Raw genomic sequence first — 21690 nt, forward strand, 5'->3', positions numbered from 1 at the left:
ACTTTCTTTCTCAATCTACTCCCAAAAATGACTCCACCCTCGACAAACCATTGAAATAAAATAAACTCCGAACTTCCAACGACTTTGGTCCTTAAAAAATTTTAACGATGAGCAAACAAATTGTATTCTGGATCAATAAACTCTGAATATGTGCAAAAACTTCGCCTCGGCATTGAACATTTTTCTAAAACACTTTCCAAGCTGGGATTTCGGATCTTGCGGAAATCCGAAATTCCAAAATTCCAGAAACCTGTGAAACTTGAGCTTTATTCAAAAACCGTTGAGTTTCTAGAATCTTTTTATTCAATCCGCAACGTCAGAGCGCGATTCTGTTTCATGCTGATTATCCACCAGCCACTAATTAGTGATCGACGCGATCAAAGCCGTTAAATTAAAAATGTACAACAATCAGCCGACAATTTTTCTTGCTCCGTACGAGTGGCACACGTGACACCGAAAATTGACAGGCCTGATGCTCGCTCGTTTTTCCTTTTGAAATACGAGGCACTCGAGATTGGTGCGAAGTAGCCACGGAAGCGTCTACATATAAAACATCCCGGTCGGCACTCCCGACGGAGCGTGACTCAGAGACCGTCTTGGCAACTCGTCTTACTGGCCTGAGAAAAATGAACGGTTGTGCAGCTTTATGGATACTGGCGTTGGGCATTGTTTTGGCCGAGGTAACAAAGGGGGACGTAGAAAAATTGTTTCTTTTCGAAAATTCGATAAAATTACTAAAACTGCAAGCGAAAGATTGTCGAACGTCTTCTGGAGCATCCGAAATATCCCGGAAACGCCGAAATCTGAAAAAATCCAATCCGAAAATTTCGGATCCTTTGAATAAACTTCCGAAAAATCTGAACACTCGTTTCCTTACTGCGCAGGCGCAAAGGGCCTCCGGACCAAGGTCGGTTGACGATTGGAAACACAGGCCAATGTCCGAAGTTGGCCCAAGAGGCTACCGAACATCTCGGCGATCGACGCGAAGACCACCCGCACGCAGACACATGGACGACTTCATTTATGCCCCGTCCAAGGTGCGTGCCTCCGATTTCTGGGACATCCGATTACCAAGATTCCAAAAAATTTTTTCTTCTTCCAGTTCTCCCGGTTGGTACCGTCCGCCGGACCAAGCATACCGGATGTAGCCACAGCGGCGGCGGAAGCGGCGATGGTAATTACGAGAAACCTCGCCAGGGACCTGAGCGAAACAGCGGCGGTGACGGTCGCCCAGGCAGTGGCCCACATCCTTTCTCAATCTTATCAGAGACGAGGCATCGGCCGTAGAGCCATTAACACTAATTCCAATTACAATCTCAACTTCAATGGGCAGTCGCAAACGGGCAGTGACAACGGAAACGACAATTTGCCAACTGAACTCGGGCGAGACTCGTCCCGAAACTCGCCGAATTACGCGATAGGTAAAAAGTTCAAAATTACTAGAATTTTCAAACATTTTAGTTTCTTGAGATTTAAAGAAAATTTTCGGAATCTTTGGTTTTAGGGTTTCTAGAACCTAGAAAATTGGAAGAAAATCTAATAAAGATTTTTGTTATTCCGTAATTGTTCACTTACTGTACAATTATTGTTTGTTATTCCGTAATTATTCACTCGAACGCAGTCATGGGACGTGAGCCGCCGACTCCTGCACAAGACCCGCGTTGGCAGGTCGAAGAAATGGCCCTCCCGGATTGGAACGAGCGATATATCGTGACGAATGACGACCCGAAGAAACCTTGCGGGTATAGAAGTATCCCATGCTTTTTGCGACGTGCCCGTCCCACCAGCGCTGTCCAACTGAAAGACGAAGCAGCGAACGGTCAAAAGGAAGAAGCGACGACTCCGAGGATCTACTTTCCGGAGGAAGGAACGATCGTCGAAGCAGGCGACGTCCTCCTCGACGATAAGGACCTGATCGTCGAGGCCAAGGATCTTCCTTCGGACCCCAGTCGCAAATACGCGACGGATGTAAATTTTTCAAAAATTAAAAATTAAAAAATTAAAATTTTTAAAAATTTAAAGTTTATGAATGAGATTCAAAGATTCTGAATCGTTGAATAAATTTTAGTTGAATTTTAGAATAATTTGGGGATAAAAACATTCTTCGAGTGGTCCGAAACGACTCGAAATCGCGTTTCAGCTGGTTTGAAAATGTTTTTGGATTTTTCCAATGCTAAGGCGTTTTACTGAATGTTGAATTTCATGGATTGCAGAGAACCCCTCCCAGAAGGCGATCGAAGAACGACAATCTGAATGAAAATTATCGGAGGCACAAGCACCCCGACGTCCACAATCGACGCTCGCTCGGTAAAGATCGACGCTCGCTCGATAAAGACCGTCGTAGCGCCATTATCGAATTGGATCCGAATGAGTATTTGATGCGGTGAAGCAAAAATCGTAGAACGCATCCGTCATCGCCGAATGAAAATTCGGACTTCCTTTCCCGACGAAATTTCCATCGTTTTCGATTGAAATATTTAAAAGCCATTCAAATGTTATGAAAATACGAAGATGACGTTAAAAAATTGTGAAAAATTGTCATTTCGATTCTTAATAACAACGAAAATATTGGATTCATGTAAAAATCATGCGAGGACAAATAAATTTAATATTTTCAAACGAATTGTATTTTTTCTCATTCGCTCTCCCACTTTCTTCCTACCTTCGACTGGACACGAAAAAAAAAATGGATAATTTTACTACCGAATGAAATTTTTTTCATTTTCGTTGCTCTGACTCGCGCCATTGGGCAAACCTGCTCTCGCAGGAACCGTTCAAAAAATCGAGCGATAAAAAAACGAGCGTTTTCCCTTAATAGACGTTTCATAATTCGGCGGATAAATCAACGATCGTTGAGGACTGACGCGCTCATTAAAAAAACGTCAGACGTTTTAATTGATTTTCAATTCGACGAGTGATTTCTCACCTTTTTTTCCTTCGTTTACCTTTTTTCCTTTCATTTTTGACATTTGACGAATATACGAGACCCTCGACGTCTCGTAAGTCTCGCATCGACAAGCCCGATAAAACAAAACGTATATAACAATCGAGCCAGGACGAGCCAGTTGCGAGACCGACTTCTGCATTATTGGGCTCACCGTAGCATTTTTTTTTGCATTTCAGCTGTTCAATATTTCATCAAAGCAACGCTTTTCGATAATTCGAAATGATCCGTCACGCTGTGATCCTGTTCTCGTCAATGGTCTTCGCTACCTTGGCAGTAAGATTTTGACATTTCTCATTTCAACGGCCAGTAAAAATAAAAAAAATAAATAAAAAAAAATCCAGTATTAAAACCAAATCAATTCAAATTATATATCATTGAAATTATCAATATTTTATATAAAATTATTGAAATTATTTCACAAAACATTATTAAAAATCAGAAAAAAAATTAATAAAAATGATATTTTGGAAATTTGTGCGATTTTTTTTACGCAGATTCTTCCCTACGAGCTCGGCAAACATTTCCCTCCCTTTACGAGGAGTAGGTGGTCTCGTCAAGTGTTGGAACCTTGGCAAAAACCGGGTCCTCCTTACCCAACGGTTTCCGGAGAGAATAAAGCGGACGAAGATGGCTGGCAGTGGGATTGTGCTCACAACCCACCGAGTTGTTGGGATGTGCCGCATGACCCGATCGTGTACGAGCACCCAGGCAGTGCAACGGATGTAAATAGAATCGAGAGATCGTAATAATACTTGAAAAAAAAATGAATGATCATTATTCAATTTTTCACAAGATAATTTTTTTTTTTATCATATCCGTGAAAAATAAATGATTGCATGGATTTGTGTTCAGAATCCTCGAGGGATGTATCGTTCAGCGGGGATATCTCCGAGAGCCTCGAAGAATAAGAGAGGAATCTGGCCATCGAATCGAGACAAAGTCATGCCCTGGGAGGTGGTGAGAAAACGAAAGACTTGATACGATTTACGAAAACAAGATTTTCGATAAATTCATTCTTCGAAAGTATATTTTCTATTAAATTTTTCTTTTTTCAATATTTTTATCATAATTACCGATTTCTACTTTTCTCGCGGCCGATAAAGCAGATTCCCCGGTTTTTGTTGTCGACGGTCGGTAAACTAAGATAGTATAATTGCCCGATCGGTATGACAGATTTGAACGATTTTATCACCTTTCGAGGGAATGAGCTCTCATTCAAAAGGACCATTTTCATATCGAACAGAGCAGGCCGCTTGATTTGTCGCAGGATTTCGTAAGACCGTCGAAAGACACTTATTCCTATTCTGATCTCATGGAGCAAGGCTTCGTAAGACCGTCAAAAGACACTTATTCCTATTCTGATCTCATGGAGCAAGGTTTCCTAAGACCGCCGAAAGATACTTATTCCTATTCTGATTTAATGGAGCAAGGTTTCGTGAGGCAACCGATGCTGGATCATAATTATCCGTCGAAAATGATCCCATGGACAGGTAAATTTATAAAAAATTTGAATCATTTGATCGACCATTTTGTTGTCCCAACTTGATTGACTTGTCTCAAATGATTGCCGTGATTCACAAAAATTGCGGATGATTACGTTGAAAAAGATAGAAAAATGATTTCCAGATCCAATGGAATTCAAAGATCCTCGTTCCGGAGGCACCCGTAACGAAAATGTCAATATCAACACAAACGTCAACCCCCCCCGAAGACGGCCATCCAGAAGGTCGTCAACTGTTGCGCGCCGACCCATGTAGCAATGAACCTGTGGCGCCATCTGATTCAATAAAAACGGAAGACACGACAAACCTACGAATGATTCCTACTGAATAAATTATTTCAAATTGTGACAAATGCGAATACCGATATGAATAAAAATACTGCATGCATTCACTTCGATTTTTACCCGCTACTTAATCACGGTTAATTATTTAACGATTTTATTTTCCATGGACAAGACAAAGAGTCGATCCAACAAGAAAAGAATACAAAAGTTTCATCATTTTCATGAATTTCAAAATTTAGGGATATTAGACGATCTTTGTAGTTAGCTCCCGCTCAGTCGGAAACGGGAACGACACGCGCCCTCGCCATCTAGCGGCCGACTTGAGAACTTTTCTCGAAAAATTAGCACGGCAGAACATTTTTCATTGGGAATTGATATTCCTCGGAATTTTTTTCATCGCTTTCCTTACTGACTCATAATTCGTAGGAATCGGAGGAATCGTTTTCAACGAGCTCGTAAACAGAATTTGTAGCCGTCATCTTCTTGACACATCGATCAATCAAATTTAACAGCAAATTAATAAGTTTTACAATTTATCGTTCCAATTAATACCAAAATTCATGTTCATTGTTCTCGTAAACAATTTCACGGGCCTCTGGAACTGGATCGATAATCTTCAGAGAATAAATGAGAATAAATAACTTCTGCTTGAAATGTCACCATTTGAATGTATATTTCGAGCCCAGAATTTTTATCACTTTCCTATCGTCTGGGGCTCAGCATGAACGCTGGATTCTCCATATTTTTCTCATTCCTCGTTGCATAAACAATGACGATGGGAACGAAATTGAGCATAATATTAATATCGTATTTGATCAATAGTTCTTCGACTGCACACGTGAGTTTGAAATATTATTGATTTTTTTACTGTAAGAGTAAAGAGTAAAATTACGCGATTAAAAATGGTTGGAAATGAAAAAAATAACTGGATTCGCTCCATTTTTAATTTACATGCTTAATAAAGTATTGGGCCAGAAAACCGATATTTGGCAACTGTCTCGACAGAGAACTGGGCGGAATTTTGAAAATGATGCTGCTCTCACGTGATCGCATTACCGAGTTCGAGGCCCGTGAGAAAATCGACCAAGTCATGAGGATTTTAAGGCAATACTTGGTGAACAAACGACACTCGAATGTGGCACAATATGAAGGAAGGGGGACCAATTTTTTTTCGAGGCCATTACGCTTTTCTCGTCCTCGTTACCGACCTCGTTGGTATCCGAGTGCAGATTTTTATGGTAAACCATCTCGAAGTCGACTGGATTTTGATTTCAGCCTCAACCGAGAACATCGAAATGCTAATGTTGGAAAAAATATCGTCAAAAAACGTTATTGTTACAGAAAAATTGTCCTCGGATTTTTATACAATAAACGAAATGATGATTGAAAAGTAAATGGATTCGTGAATACCAGTTTTGGGAAAACGTTGATTTTAAGCCTTTAATGCCCAAAAGACATCTTTCGAACGAAAGTGGAACGAAGTGGAAATCACAAAATTCCATGAAACCAAATTTTAAACGAGAACGATTTGAACCACTTGATTTTTTTTGTTCATACTATTCAAATAATTCGTTTAAACAACCAGTGGCAACATATTACCGATGCATTATTTCTCGTAATGAATAATTTTGAAAAGTTTTAATTTCATGTCATTTGTTTAAAATTTGTTTAAACAAATTGTTAAACGACCCCCTTAAAATTTGATACGCATGTGAGTCGACTAGCCATTTAAACTCTGTGTAAATTTCAAGACTTTAAGAAAATCGTTTCGGGCATGAACTACCTTAAAAAAGCGACTTCAAGAATAGTTGACAAGGTAGCTTACGAATTTTTTGAATGACGTTTCCATGGTGAGAGAGAATTTTGAAAAAACTCAATACCGAGAATCCGAGACGATTGATTATCGACGGAGAGTTAGAAAATCACAAATCAGCACCGAAACCGATCGAAGAAAGTAACGACGAACAGTAAAAGTTTGGAAAATCGATCAAGCCTCGAATTGCCTCACTAAAACTCGATAAAAAAACGATTATTACTAGTCGTCGGTACCGTTGTTATTTTTGTTTCTTTTCCAGCCGCAAAACAAATCGTTTGTTCGTGAGTCAGGAGAGGGAGAGAAACGGTTGCACGAAGGATCGGTATTGCGACCGAGACCCAGAGAGTTCGGGGCCTTTGTTCAAATTTTCAGCTGCGAATCAAATTCGTACGAGACTTTCCAACTTTATTTCAATTTTTTTCCTCACCGATTTTCATTTCCGGTCCGAGGATGTGGTTTCCTGCATTATTATTTATGCCACTGGCATGTTTGTGTGTGAGTAAAAAATCGGTTAAGCAATTAGGGCCCAAAGAGAGTGAATTGAGAATTCTGACCTGAATTTCCAGGTGGCTGGGACGCCATCGCCCTTGAGGTTGAGCCATTCCGGCTACGAGATGATGTCGTTCAACGATCATGGACCGGAAGAAGCTGGATCTGAGAAATTGGAGGTCTTGAAGACCTCGCCGTACGAGGGGATGAGTTTTCAGGGGGTGGAGAAAGCCGTTGAGTTGATTGGGAGCGGAGAAGATCCGTCGAAGAAGTCTGGAGAGGCGAAGCGTAATTGGGAGGGATCGAGGTCACTGCCAAGGTCGCCGATGGGACCGATCGTGCGTCACAATATGATCGAGATCGGTACGAAGGAGTTGGGCCACTTGGTTCCGCGGAGCGGTGACCTTTATTTGACATTGGGAAGTCCGAGGAGATTGTCATACGGGGAAACGAACGAGAGAAAGGATTTTGCCAACTATTTTTCATCGATCGGTAGCGCGGAGTTGAGTTCCAACAGTTTCCTCGACGACCTGATGGAGCATCATCGAGCAGACCTCGGCAACCGTGGTAAGGTCATAGCCACGATAATGAGGTCACGGTTGAAAGAAAAGAAGCGAGAGGAAGCTGCCAAATCGAAGAACAAATTGAGCTCCTTCGATTCGGACAAGAGGCCCAAATCCGTTGGATTACCGATCATGCCCAATTTCCCTGCTATTAAGGTCGACCGTTCCGAGACCTTTTGGACTCCGTCGAAATCTTCAGCAATGTATTCCCCGATTTATGCGTCCGGTATCGACGTTCCGAGCGACGTAGGACCCAGCAAATCCACGCTATCGAACAACTTGTTGGCTGTGAAAGTCAATCGAGCTTCGAGTCCGGTCAGTGAGGTCGGTAAGGCCCGATCCCGCGATGACTCGTATGACAACACGTATTTTGATTCCAAGGTCGATTACAGGTAAATAAATTGCCCTCATTTCGGGGCTCAACGAGTCTGCTAACACTGACCTTATTGACCTCAATCCCAATACTTTTGACCTCACTGTCCTTTGATTGGTTCCATTCTGATCTGGACCCCCGTGCCAGCTGGTTCTACCCAACCCCGCTGTGCCTAGGATGCTCCCATTTTGACCTCACTACGACCAAATGGCCTCATTTTAACCTCACCACGACCAAATCGCCTCATTTTGACCTCACTATGCCCCAGCTCGTTCCATTTCGACCTCACTCTGCTCTAGCTGGTCCCATGTCGGCCTCTCTATCATCAAGTGAGGTCAATTTGACCTCACTTGAGGAAATGACCTCATTTCGACCTCACTATGGCCCAGCTGGTCCCATTTCGACTTCACCCCGACTCATTGACTCCTCTTCGAGCTAACCTCGTTCGCATTGACTCCATTAAGCGATTTCAATCGACCTTATCTCGCGAGTTTCAGAATTGCAAAAAGCGTTCCCAAGAGCGATCGTTCGAAGGAACAACCGGAAGGTTTGAACGTCACAACCTTCAAACCAAGTCTCGTAATTGACATTTTGCACGAAATAACACCGGAGCCCAACGAGAGTTCGTACGTAGTCGCGAGCAAGCCTGAGCCAGTTGTCAAGCTGGTGAATCATGAGGTCGAAAACTTGACGCGACCTCATCACGACTCCAGCCTGGTCTCAAGCAAGTGCAAAAAAATGAGGAGCTCAACGACTCCAGCGTTTTATCAATTCCTCACGAAATTCAGTGACCTCGTTTTCGAGAATGCCTTGCAATTCGAAGCGAATTTGCAGATACGCGACAGCGCTGTCAAGTTGATTGACGTCGGTAAAAAGCACATCGCCGACGATGAATTTTCCTCTTTGATTATTTGATCCCCCGAAAATCAACAACGAAACTGAATATTCTGTAATATCGTGTGACGACAATAAAAATCCGGGAGAAAAGTCTCAATCCGTAAAAAATCCTGTTGCTCCGAATTTCACACCAAAATGTCTTCACTAAATAATTCCGAACGGTTTCGTCAATTCGGTATTTTACAGCATGTAAGGAAAAACATAAAAATTCACGTTTACGATAGACTTCGTGAAAAGTAAACCAGAAACGTCAATATTTATTCATAAAAATGCAATGTTAATTTTGTAACTCAATTTTAAAAGTCGTCTCTTTTCAGCTGTTTCTCAAATTTCCAAACCGCCATCCGCCATATTGGATTCCAACGCGACGTCACTCCGATATAGTAAACGGATCTAGATTTTTATCGTGCACTTTCTGTTATTTTGAAATTTTACAAGTTATTATCACGTTTGTGGACTTATTTTTAAAAATTTTTATTTTATTTTATTTTTTTTATATATTACTTTATTAATATCGCATGATGGAAGACGTTTTTGCGAAAACAGAAAGTACAAATCTACCAATGATAAATACGTTGATGGTGGCGATGGATTCGCAAGTTTTGTGGCGTTTTTACACTTGCATTATTGCATTCAGGCACAGGACACCAATGATATTCGTTATAATCCATTATTTTCAAAAATCTTGTTACTCGCTCATTCGCAGTCGGATTTTCTACTAACGGAGTGACGTCACAAACCGAAGCAGCACGGCGGCTGACGTTTCTGCACGAAATATGAAAAAAATCATAAATAAAAAATAGTTTTTAAGACACTTTTCGGTCTTATAAAATGCGAATAAAAATTCTACCGGTTCATTACGATCTCAGAATAAATTTAAAACAGCTTTCAAAAAAATTTCGTCACACCCTATTTTACAAAGGATTCAATAAAACACGATTGTTGTTCTTTTTGTAGGACAAAATTAGAGATTTTAATCAGAAAGACTGAATTTATAATAATTATGGCACTTGCCGTCTATTATAAACAAATTCATTATCATTCCTTAATTACAAACAACAATAATAATGAATAATAATTAATAATAGTAATCCAAAGTATAATTACAAAATACGTCGGTTTGCCTTTGCCTGTTTTTCTTTATTATTTTATTTCATCATTTTCGTTTCCTGAATCAGTCTTAACCCAAGGAATATCGAACGATTGACTCGAATAAATGCACAACTAGCGAGACGAACCTTTTCCTCTCCTTCTACGGAGGATCTTCCAACGAGAAAATTTGCTTCAATTAAAACATTGTAAAACCAGCATTTCACAGTTTGAGCTCTAATTTTTTTGTTGCTTCGTTTCATTGGTTTTTATCAATCGATCGGTAATCCAGGGGCTAAATTAACTATTGGACGTGTAAAAGGTACATTAGTGATGCATTCATATATATATCGACTGTACAATCTATATATGTATATTTATATATTCTCATAATACGTGATTCACGTGCTTTAGTATGTTGTTTTTCGCTATTATTTTTCTTGGTTTTTTCATTTATACAATTATAATGAATAATTAAGTGACGACATTCGAGCACAAATTAGCCTGATTCGAGGGTCAATTTCGAGCTGATTGAATGGGGGGTTTAAGGGGCTGTAGAGTTAAAAAATTCTTTTCCGAAGAAAACTTGGACAGTGTTTCGAAAGTTTCTTTTCTTACGGGGGTGATCGAATTGAATTTTCGAGATTTTTAGAAGACTTTTCGCCAGTTCGTTGGTACACTGGGGCCTCAAATTACTCCATTTAGCTTCACATTTGCACACAAATATTCGATGCTCACGCACACATACAGAGACACGCCACAAGTTCCTTAACAAAATACATTTTAATTTCGATCTTCCTTCCCCAAATTCCAATTCTCTCTTCACTCGTGCATACACATTCATCGAAATATCGAAGACGAAAGAATTTTTTGTTAAAATCATAACCATCAACGTACATTGGCTCCCTGGCATTTTCACTTATTTCCATATTTTAATTGTTCCATTTTTACTTTTTTCAACACACAAAAAAGCACCCTACTTCGTCAGCTTCCACATTCGAGTCCTCTCACGTCCTCGCTATTTAAGTCTATTCCCTTTCTTCTCTCGTCAATCGATGGATTTTTGTGCGATTCTCATATTGAATAACAACTTAACCATACAAATTAATACATTCGTTAATATGCTACGCGAACAATCATTCCTCGCTTATACTTAAGAATCATATATTATTGGGAGACTAGCAATTATATTTCGCTTAAAAATTATGATTTTTCTTCTTTTTTTATGGTTATAGGCTTAAGGGGGGGCTCTTGCTTTAGAAGGTTAAAAAATCTATTGTTTTCGGCAGTGCTTTTAAGGTAGATGGAAATGACTCAGCACAGGGAACATTTCGGTACAATTTCAAGCATATTTCAACGTACAAAACATTTATTTCATTTGAGAAGTACTCGTTTGTACATGGCTTATGGGTCAAGTCTGATTGTCAAAGTTTCTCACCTGCGTACAATGTGGAAATCGTAAATTCCAATTTTATCCCCATTTTCATGTATTTTCCTTCCATACGAACCTATAAAAACCCGAAGAAATTGCGAAATTCTATATTTTTAGAGAGTTTTGAAAAAAATGTTTCTAAAGAAGAAGAATATCACTTCGACGTGCTGCTGCAAATATAGCATTTCCCAATTTTTTCGGCTTTTTTTTCCATTACAGACGATAATTACGATCTCCACACTGTACGCAGCTGAGAAATTTCGACGATCAGACTTGGCGCACAAACCATGTACAAATGAGTACTTCTCAAATTAAAAAAATGTTTTTGTACTTTGAAACATCCTTAAAACTATACCGAAAAATTCGCTATGCTGAGTTATTCTCGTCTACCTTAAAAACATTTCCAAAAACAATCGATTTTTTTTTTTTATTTTCTAAAACAGGACTCGCCCTTAAATCGCTCTCGCGATTTTATTTATACGAAGTATTTTTATTATTTTTTTTTTATTATTTATTTAATATTTTAATATATATATATTTATATAGATTTATTTATTTATGCATTTATATCTCGTTTTATCCTCATTTTATCATTTTATTTCGTACTTATTTTCGATAAATTCATTTACTAAAATATAGTATTATCATACATACATATATTTTTCATATTTTTCATACATACATATATACGTATATATGGAGATATAAATTGAACGTAGTTTTTGTCCGATTCGTCGTTTTTATATTCTCACAAAAAAGGAGGATAGAGGAGAGGATTAAAAATCGTTTGTGCTAAGTAATATCGAAGGTGTGATCACTGGAAAAGTCGGTTTTGCTTTAGTTTTCGTTCTCGAAAATATATGTCGATTTTTTGTTTAAATTTTTTTCGAGTTTTAGTAAAAACGGAATGAAATTTCGTGGGCATGATTTCTGTGCTTTTCTAGTTGACGCGATGGAAGATTTTTGAAAAATCGTATTTTCGGCAGTTTTTGGGCTCCGTGGCAGCATTTTTTTTCTCTTTTGGGATCGAGAATTTTTGATCCTTCCTCGAGTTTTTTATGACTGGGAAAAAGTGGACTATTCGTAGGTGAGCATGGGCTGTGAATCGAGCCCGAAATTTCCAAGCTATTTCTATCGCAATCACAATTTGAATATTTTATTTTTTATATATATTTATATATATGTATGTATAATTATGTGGGTGTATTTTTGTTTTTTGTTTTTTTTTTCGTTTTTTCTTTTAAATATGAAAATTGAAAAAATAATATTCGGCTCATATCGGACAAACAACAACAACAATTAGCGGCAGCGATGTGGCAGCGGCAGACAACAACAACAGAAGGATGAAAAAATTGGCCTCTTTGGAGATATTTGAAAATGAAATCCAGTGGAAAAGTATTCGAATTTGATGGATTTTGTTTTCTCTGTTTTTTTTTTCATGGTTCGAATTCTGATTCGAGGCTCTCATCGAGGCCGAGCAACGCGAGTTTTTGTTTTGCGGTTAGAAATTTTGAAAAAAGATATGAAAATGTGAAAATTTTGGATTTTGAACTTTGCTTGATAATTAACGCGAACTGGCTCGGCCACCGGTGGAATAACTGGAAATTTTATTACTCATTCCGTAGCGATACAAAAATAGAAAATCGAGCGGATTTCGTGGTCGATTTATCTGCCGGATTCTCCTGATTTTGTTGGGTTTAATATTATTCTGAAAAATGGTCGAATCTCCTTCGCCCGAGGCTCGAAGGCTCCTCCTTCATTTTTCTTTCTCTCTCTCCCTGTCGTTTGTACATTGAGGATTCGCAGCTCGATTTATTCGCTCACTATCTTAGAGTTTTCTTCGCTTTTTCTAATGCCCAGAGATCGGGAGAACAGTGGACGAGACAGTTGGTTCGGAGGCTCCCAAACCGCGGTGTTCGGCGACCAGAAAATCCGGAATTTCGAGTCATGTGCCCACGCAAACCGCGTTTCCATGCTTCTCAAAATATCTTTTTTCTCATCCCCTGGACGAGGCTATTTTTCGTGAAAAATCCCCGAAAGTTGCGCAGGTTTTTTCTCCTCAACACCACCCGATTGAACTTGTTTTAATTCTCGTTTCTCTAACGTCACGTTTGTGTAAAGTGTACCGTATTAAAATACAACTCTTTTGTCTCCTCTGCTTTGCTCTTCGCTCCCCCCCGCCGTTTCGATCTCTCGCTTTTATCCATTTTCGTCTTATTTCTCGCTGCTTTTACTCCCATCTCGTAACCTGACGAATTTCTAGTCAAAATTCGTCAGTTTCCCATGCTTTTGCACCCATTTTCTCACTCCGTTTTCCTCAAATCTTGTAAAAAATATTTTCAATGTGATTTCTCCTCAGTTTTTGCGTCCTTTAATGATTCTCTTAAGCTTCAATCTCTCAACTCTCTTCCTACTCTCGTACTTTCGTTTAAGCTTATTTCACAGCGGCTAATGACAAAAAATATATTTTTCCATGAAAGAAAAGAATAAAATCGACGAATTCGTGCAAAATCCCTCGGCCCTCTATCGAGAGGCGTCAATCGGCCAATTGTCAAATTCGATTGAGCCTTCGATGAATTTCCCTCTCAATGATAATCACTTTCTTAAATAGAATAAAACTCGCTTTCTCAATCATAAAATTCAACGTTCGGTCGAAAAGATTCGAAACGATGAAGACAAGAAATTAGAATTTTTGGGATCTCTCGATCGAAGGAAGATAAAAATGATTTAAAAATCTCTTTCTCACGCGAAATATGAAAAAAAGCACAAATAAAAACACGGTCATACGTCGCTTCGAGGCCTAACTTTACGTAAATATGGCAATTATTATTCGTACATCGCTGAGAGTCGAAAAATATTGTATATTTCTCCATTTATTTTTCTACTTTTGTATTATTCACGTTTTCATCTTCATTCCAGAATAGAATTTCCAATGAAAACGTGATCGATCCTGACCACCGTAATTTCCTTGGCCGACCACCGAATTGGGGCTCTTCACGCGTGATTTAATTCCCAGAAATCACGTGGCTCAAGTCCCATGAATGTCACCCATGAAAAAAGTGGCTCTGGAAAGACATTCGTGCCTCGATCAAGATCGACGTGACGCTCCGACAATCGACATTCATTGCTCCAACCCAAATTTCCTCTTCGCGGTCACTCTCATTTAATCTCGTTACCGTTCTCAAGCTTCTCTCTCTCTCAGAGATAATCGTTCTCGACGGTCTGCGAATCCGGGGATTTCAAGGTCGTCATTTCCTCCGCCGAACCCTCCTCGTCCCCGGTTTGCTCGTCCACGAAATTTATACTTCCAGCTTTGTACCAAACCACGAGGTCGACCACGAACGCCAGGATCAAAATTCCTCCAGTCGTTCCTGAATAGAATCAAATAAATTTCACCTCATTTTTTTCAACTCCGTTCTCATTTTTGCTCAAGAAAAACTCACTGCTTTTCAATCATTTTTTTCATTTTCCATAAAAAAATCAAAATATCAATTGCTTTGACAAAGAAAACAACTGAAAAATGAATTTTTTACGTTTTTTGACCTTTTCACTCCTTAAAATCAGGTCTTGCATTCGGGAAAATGGACGAAAAAATGGCGAAGATACGAATATTTACCGTGGAAAAACATCCTGAATGTGTTCGAATCGTAGAGCCAACAGGCGCCACGCTCTCCGCACGAATATTCCCAAACGAGGCACGCCGAATCGACCACTGCACCGTAGACTATAGGACATGGGACATTACCTGCGAAAAAGTAAATTTCTTGAGCCGTTTCGCATGATTTTTATCGATTTTACGGAATTTTTTCAATTCGAGGGGGGGGGGGGGGGGGGAACAATTTTGTGATTTTTGGAATCGATTCAATTTTTCTGGTTTCTTGATATCCTTAAATTCGGTATTTGGCTAAATAAATTTGGGTTTGTCGGGTTTTGTCGATATTTTTTGTCACATTCGAAGGAAACCATCGTGGGAAAGGAGCTCACCGAAGAGGCCGATGGCGAATTGTATGAGGCCGAGAGCCATGGCCTTGTCCCTGGGGTCGACGCACCTCAGGATGAGCAGCATGGAGCCCACTTCGCTCGTCGAATGTACAAAAACGAATAACGAAAATAATATCATGTAGACCCAAAAGTTTTGGCACTCGAGATCGCAGAAGCCGATTGTCGCGGTTCCCGCTATTTCCGGCAGCGTCGAATTGTCGGCGATGCACTGGCAGTCGGTGAACTGGAGGGAACGAAGAATTTCATTTTGTTGTTTCAGGAAATAAGCAAATATTTTAAAAATCTCAAAATATTTGAAAAAATAGAGCATTTCGAGGGGTCAGAATTTAAAAAATCGTCAAAACATTGGAAAATTGGGAAAAAAACAAAAATTTTTGATTCTTCAAAATTCTGGTCTTAAACTCTGGCCAACCAACGTTGTTCCTCACCCCAGAAACTTTGTTGTCATGGATCGTATAATTGGAGCAGCCGGCCAAGCAGGCCGAAAAATAAGTTTTTTTGTCAGCACCGCAGATCGGACTGAATTTGTTCGGATCGCAGTCACAGGTCGACTCGCAGGTTGGCTCGAATCCGGACAATCTATGAAAGAGCAAAAGTCGTTAAAAAATGGGGAATTTTTTTTTCTTTTTTAAATAGAAAAATATGCTTTTCCGATAAATCAAGTCCCTAGAAAATTTCGGATGCTCCGACTTGCCCATTGTCCCTGGTCGCGAGGCCAGCGAAATCGTCCATCGGACAGCCAACGAACATGAGGACGCCCATGCCCACCGCGTAAACGACTGCAGTGAACGCTATCCAGGCAGCAACGAACCGCGCGTTCGGTTTCCACCGGAGAATAAATACGCCGCTGATTATTATTCCTAGGCCCATTACCAAAATCCCTCCGACTCCTGAGAGACGCAGAAAAGAAAAGGAATCATTTAGCACGAAGAGAAGTTAATGAAAATCGAAATTAGCGAAAAAAAGCCAAAATTTCAAGGCTTCTGTTATAAAGGGGAAAAATTGAGATTTACAGCACCTGAAATCATGTTGGCATGATGTGCAGGAAGTCGGAATTGGGTCTCGAGGTATTTCGGCAAGAATGTGTATAGACCGGCGATAGGAAGTATGTGCAAAACGCTGCTCGCTGTTCGAAACATGAGAATGTCATTTTTCAGTAGTCGCTTGACGGCCTTAGGAAAATCTGAAATAAAAAGCGAGAAAAAAACCATTGAAAAGGGGGTTTGATGGAAAAAATTCAAATTCAAATTCAAATCGGTTAATTTGTATTAAAATGAAAAAATAAAATGTTATGAAAGCTAAGAGCTTGGTTAACGAGACGATGAATTTTGACGTGGGGGTTTATAATTATTGAAAAACTCTCGAAATCTTTGTCCTTGGAATTCTCAATCGTGATCCAGTCACGTTTCTTCTAAATGCTTGAATTTTTTCTTAAAAAATAAAAATTACTTTTTTTACTGTTTTTTTTGACGTTTTTTTACCTTTGAGACTAGGCTTTTTGGAGTCTTCGATTTTGGACGGTGATCGACTGGTTGGCAAACGACTTGGGAACGCGAACATGGCGATGCTGACGAGCATGAGCATGGCCGAGATGAGAACGAGGCCTGGAATGCAAAATCGTCGTTTTTCAATCAGTTGGATTTTGGTTGTTATTTTATACGAATTTATAAATAAAAATTTGATCGATGATCATTTAATTCTCGTAAAGGTCACGAGTCGATGGATTGATGGACCGTTTTTTTTGTATTCATATTACAAAAACGAGCTTCTTATTCAGCAAAAATAACTTACCGAGCCACCAGGCACCGACCCATCTTGGATCGGAAGTCGTGATTTGCGGCTCTGCTGATAAATCGGCGTAGAGCATCGTACAAACCGAGCCGAGAATGAAGCCGAGCGCAGGACCCAAAATCCTTACCCCGATCGTGATAGCTGTATGGAGAAAAAAATTCGGTTTTCATTTTTTTCATATTTATGAATAAAATTTCAATTAAAAAAAAAAATTAAAAATCGAGCCTCGATTAAAAAAATCATAACTCGGCGAAAAGTTGTTAAATTTTAACGCAATTGGGCTCGTTTGAAAGGGAACGGTTATAGCTATCACGGAAAAAATCAAGAATTTTTTAGACCGGAGAGGTTGGCTTGCAGCGCTGATTTAATCGAAGATAAATTTCATTTAGACTACTTCGATTAAAAAAATCATGACTCGGCGAAAAGTTGTTAAATTCCAACGCAATTAGGCTCGTTTGAAAGGGAACAGGTTTAGTTATCTCGGAAAAAAATCAAGAATTTTTTATACCGGAAAGGTTGGCTTGCAGCCCTGATTTAATCGAAGATTAATTTGATCGACGTAATTTTGATTAAAATATTCATAACTCAGCTAAATATGTTCATATTCGATTTTACTTTGGCTCATTTCGAAGGAGATATTTATAGCTAAGCACAAAAAAATCAGGAGCAGTAAAACCGAAATATTACGAGCTGCAAGCGGTTTAAAAAAACCTACCGAATTCGCGGTAAAAAACTCACCGAAATAAAGCGGCGATTCCCTGCTCGCGACGTTGTCGTCAATGTAAGGTATTCCGAGCGTGTAAACTGCGGTTTGACCCATGCCAACGCCGAGTAGCGAGACGAAAAAGATCCCGAGGACTGCGGTCGTGATTTTGCTCTGGATTCGTTGCTCCTTGAGGAATTCGCCCTCGCAATATTCGGCCGAGTCGGTCCGAACGTTCGGGGTGCTGGTCGCGTAAATCCATCTTCAAAAAATTTCTCCTTTTATTTTCAATAACCAACAAAACATTTCACACATAAAAAGTGCATGAAAAATCATTTTCTACGAAAACAAAAGGAAAAAAAAAAAAAAACAACGAGCCAGAGTCTCTCCAATCAGCTTAACGAATTATTGGCCAATAAAGCGTCGTTTTAAAAATGGGAAAATACATTCGATAAGGCACGATTTGGGGATACGGGCCCCCGCATGAGTTGCGACCTTGTGACGTCAGAAGTGCGGAATATTAATGAATAAAGCTGTCCGATAGAAAAAACAACAGAAAAATCAATGCAAAAAGTCACTAAAAACATTTTTTTTTAATTATTCAAAACATAATAAAAATTGAAAAAAAAGTGCCTAAACAGTTCGAAATTATAAGACAAAGCTCAAAAATTCACGAAATTTGATCGAAAATTCTTTCAATGTGAAGAAAAATGAGATAAAAATTTTCAATAAAATAAATGTTTCATCAACTCAATTTTTTAATTAAACTTTGAATAACAAAACGCAAAGAAATATGAAAAGAGTGTCTACATAGTCCGAAATTATTTGATAAAGCTCAACAATTCGCGTAAATGAATCGAAAATAATTTCAATTCGAAAAGAAATGAAATAAAAATGCTCAATAAAATACAGCTTTTACAAACTCCATTCGCTTATTAAACTTCGAATAAAAATCGATAAAATTGATTTTTTTTTAAAACCACTCAATATGATAATTACCCGTTCGGTCCAAGGGTAGAATTTTCGTGAGCGGACATTCGGCAAAGGTTGGCAGGAACGGGAACGGTGGAATTGGGCCCACCGGCACCGGGGTTAAGTGCAGTAGCCGGTCCAACGCCACTGAACAACATTTCGTTCTGCTGTATCAGCTGTTCGCCGAATATGAAGTGGGGCATCGAGCACGTGAAGGAACTGACCGCAAACAGTATCATTCCCCATGCGATCCACTTTGGTCGATGACCCTGACCCCCGTAATAGGTCAGCAAAAGGGACGAACCGATCTGGCCAATCTCCGTCGCTGACATTATTATTCCGGTCGTTTTCGACTGAATTTGGAACAATTTTTCGATCGTTGTTATCACCGAGACGAAATAGGTGTAATACATTCCTTGGAGCACCTTGAACAATGGAAAAGGGGATTTCATTTTTTTCCACTTCTAAAAAAAATTCAAATTTTCCGACATTTACCCCAATTTTTATAATAAAATATTTCGATATTCAATATTTGTAGGAAGAGAAATGATTTATATGATAAAAAACATTCAGAGAATTCAATTTTTCCACTAAAAATTAAAAATTTCATTATTTATACAATTTTTAAAAGCCTTTTTTTTTACAATTTTTTACAATTTCTCATCCCGACTATCGAGATTTGCATAAGTTTTAGGGAGAATTTAAAAAAAAAAAAAAACGTGTATCTTTGAAAAAACTATTGAAAATGAGTCTCAAAAGCCACGAAGCTTACCCAAGTGACACAAAAAGTAGCGAGGAAGGCTTGTTTCGTCGCGAACAACTGGAGCCACCGAGGTCGGCAGGGTCCCCAGCCGCAGGAAATCTCGGGATCGTCGTTATCGACGTCATTGTGTATCCCGTTGATTTTCTCCTCAACGGGAATTACGAGTTTTCCACTATCGCCATTCGTAATATCCAAAACTTTGCCATTCGGTATGGTCCCGTTGTTGTTGTGCTTCGTGCAAAGAAGACCATTCCCATTCGTAACTTTATCACCGGATGGTATAATCGTCAGAGCCTCGCCATTTCCGTTCGCCAGAATCTGCGTGTCCTCCCCGGCCATTTTTTTTTTTTTTTTTTTTTTTTATTTTCCCAAATAAGAACGAACCCAATTTTTCCTTATTTTATACTTCCCCCCTCCCCCGCCCCTCCCCCCGGCCACCGTGAGCCCTCCCCGCCCACCCGCCCACCCACCCCCCCTCCCGGTCAGTCAACCGGGATTTCTCAGCGTTGGCAAGATTTTACGAGCATCAAAACTTGCCTGCAACACAAAAAAAAGTCAAATTTGTAATAAAATTGTTTTTTTTTTTTTTTTTCATTATTTTTTGACGACAATGATTATTTAAAAATTCAAATTCATATTCAAATAAGAAACTAAAGTTAGGAATTTAAAATTAAAACTCAAAATAAAAAAATTAAAATAAATTATATTATTATTATTATTATTATTATTATTATTATATTAAATATAATATTTAAAAATTCAAAATTCATATTCAAATAAAAAACTAAAGTCAGAAATAAAAAGTTAAAACTCTCAATAAAAAATTAAAATAAAAAATTGAAATTGTGAATTAATGGAAAATTAAATTATTGAAAGAAAATAACAATTTCCATTGAAATATTATTGAAAAATAATAATAATAATGATTATTCGAAAATAATAATGAGAATTGTGATGAAAACGTGATAATTTTTGCACGTTCCTGTCGCATTGATTTAATAGCCGATATCCATGTTAATGATGATTTATCAACGAGGAGAGCTAGAATTTCGTTTTTTTTTTTTTTTAATTCTCATTTATTTATATATTATTTATAATATATAAATATTGATTGAGTGAGTGCGCGCGCGTTTAATAACACCGATATTTGAAATGATTTGAAGTCCGCCTTGTCCCCAATGTCAGTAAAAGAAGGAGAGAGTACCACAAGATGTCGGATTACGGTCGCGTTCGAATGCCTACATAAATTATAAATTGTAATGGACAAAGGTGATATTTGAAATGAGAAAATGTGTGGAGTTTCGCTGTCGCGGTGTAAATGTTACGAGAAGAGGAGAAAAAGTTTAAGGTCCTACTGAGAGGGGTCGAAAAGGGTGCCCGAGTGTTCGATAAGTTTTCCAATCACGTGAGCCAATCATGCCAGTAGACAAAAACGGCAGCCGAAAAACTGGGCCGAATCTGTTGGCCACATGGTCGCCAGACGCAGAAAAAGCCTCAAAAAAATGGTGCAAACAGCCAAATCGTGCAAACATAAACGCCCCGATATATTGTTAACGCTTCATTGAAATATTGAGGAAGGAAAAAGCGAGGCTGAATTACGAGCGATTGATCGGCCAGTGACCCCGCTCAGCGCACCGTCGCAGCAAAAAACGAAAAATAATGAAATACAAAAAACCACAACAAAACGACCTTAAAAAGCGAAAAAATAGCCCCCCTCGCGGGCACCCTCCTTAAAAACGCCCTCGAACCCCCTTAAATAAAGTCCCTCGAATCCGATCACTTTCCCAGCACCCAACAGACGCGCATCTCAATCACCATTTTTCCTCATCCCCATTCTCATCGTATGATACATCAGTAAAAGTCTCGTCTCCGAGCAGCATCCATAAATTCCCATAAAATAAGCAACAACACAGAAAATTAAGAAAAAAAAAAATTTTTTTTTTTAAATTTTTTTTTTCATTATTTTTTATTTTTTATTTTTTTTTTCTATTATTCTCCACATGCATGTGCACAGAGAATGCATGATACGCGAAGAGAGGCATGAGGCTCGAGGCGAGGCCCGCGGAG

At 38.9% G+C, this 21690-nt stretch overlaps 1 protein-coding gene and 1 long non-coding RNA gene across 2 annotated transcripts; one reads left to right on the forward strand and one right to left on the reverse strand.

Annotated features, from left to right (window-relative positions):
- The first annotated feature begins 4243 nt into the window (after positions 1 to 4243).
- Positions 4244 to 4836, forward strand: LOC122418283 (uncharacterized). The gene is made up of 2 exons (XR_006262486.1): positions 4244 to 4437; positions 4574 to 4836. It is a non-coding gene; the product is annotated as an uncharacterized lncRNA (long non-coding RNA).
- A 5154-nt stretch (positions 4837 to 9990) lies between these two features.
- On the reverse strand, positions 9991 to 20017 carry Oatp74D (Organic anion transporting polypeptide 74D). Its single transcript, XM_043431997.1, has 11 exons — positions 19633 to 20017; positions 18888 to 19285; positions 17924 to 18150; positions 17186 to 17326; positions 16876 to 16998; positions 16413 to 16577; positions 16089 to 16284; positions 15823 to 15973; positions 15377 to 15617; positions 15009 to 15137; positions 9991 to 14763 (listed from the first exon to the last, which is right to left on the reverse strand). The coding sequence occupies exons 1-11, from the start codon at positions 19960 to 19962 to the stop codon at positions 14591 to 14593; spliced, it is 2274 nt and encodes a 757-aa protein (XP_043287932.1). The 5' UTR covers positions 19963 to 20017; the 3' UTR covers positions 9991 to 14590.
- Between the last annotated feature and the right edge of the window lie 1673 nt (positions 20018 to 21690).

This window comes from Venturia canescens, chromosome 11, assembly GCF_019457755.1.
Source record: "Venturia canescens isolate UGA chromosome 11, ASM1945775v1, whole genome shotgun sequence".
NCBI classification, from domain to species: domain Eukaryota; kingdom Metazoa; phylum Arthropoda; class Insecta; order Hymenoptera; family Ichneumonidae; genus Venturia; species Venturia canescens.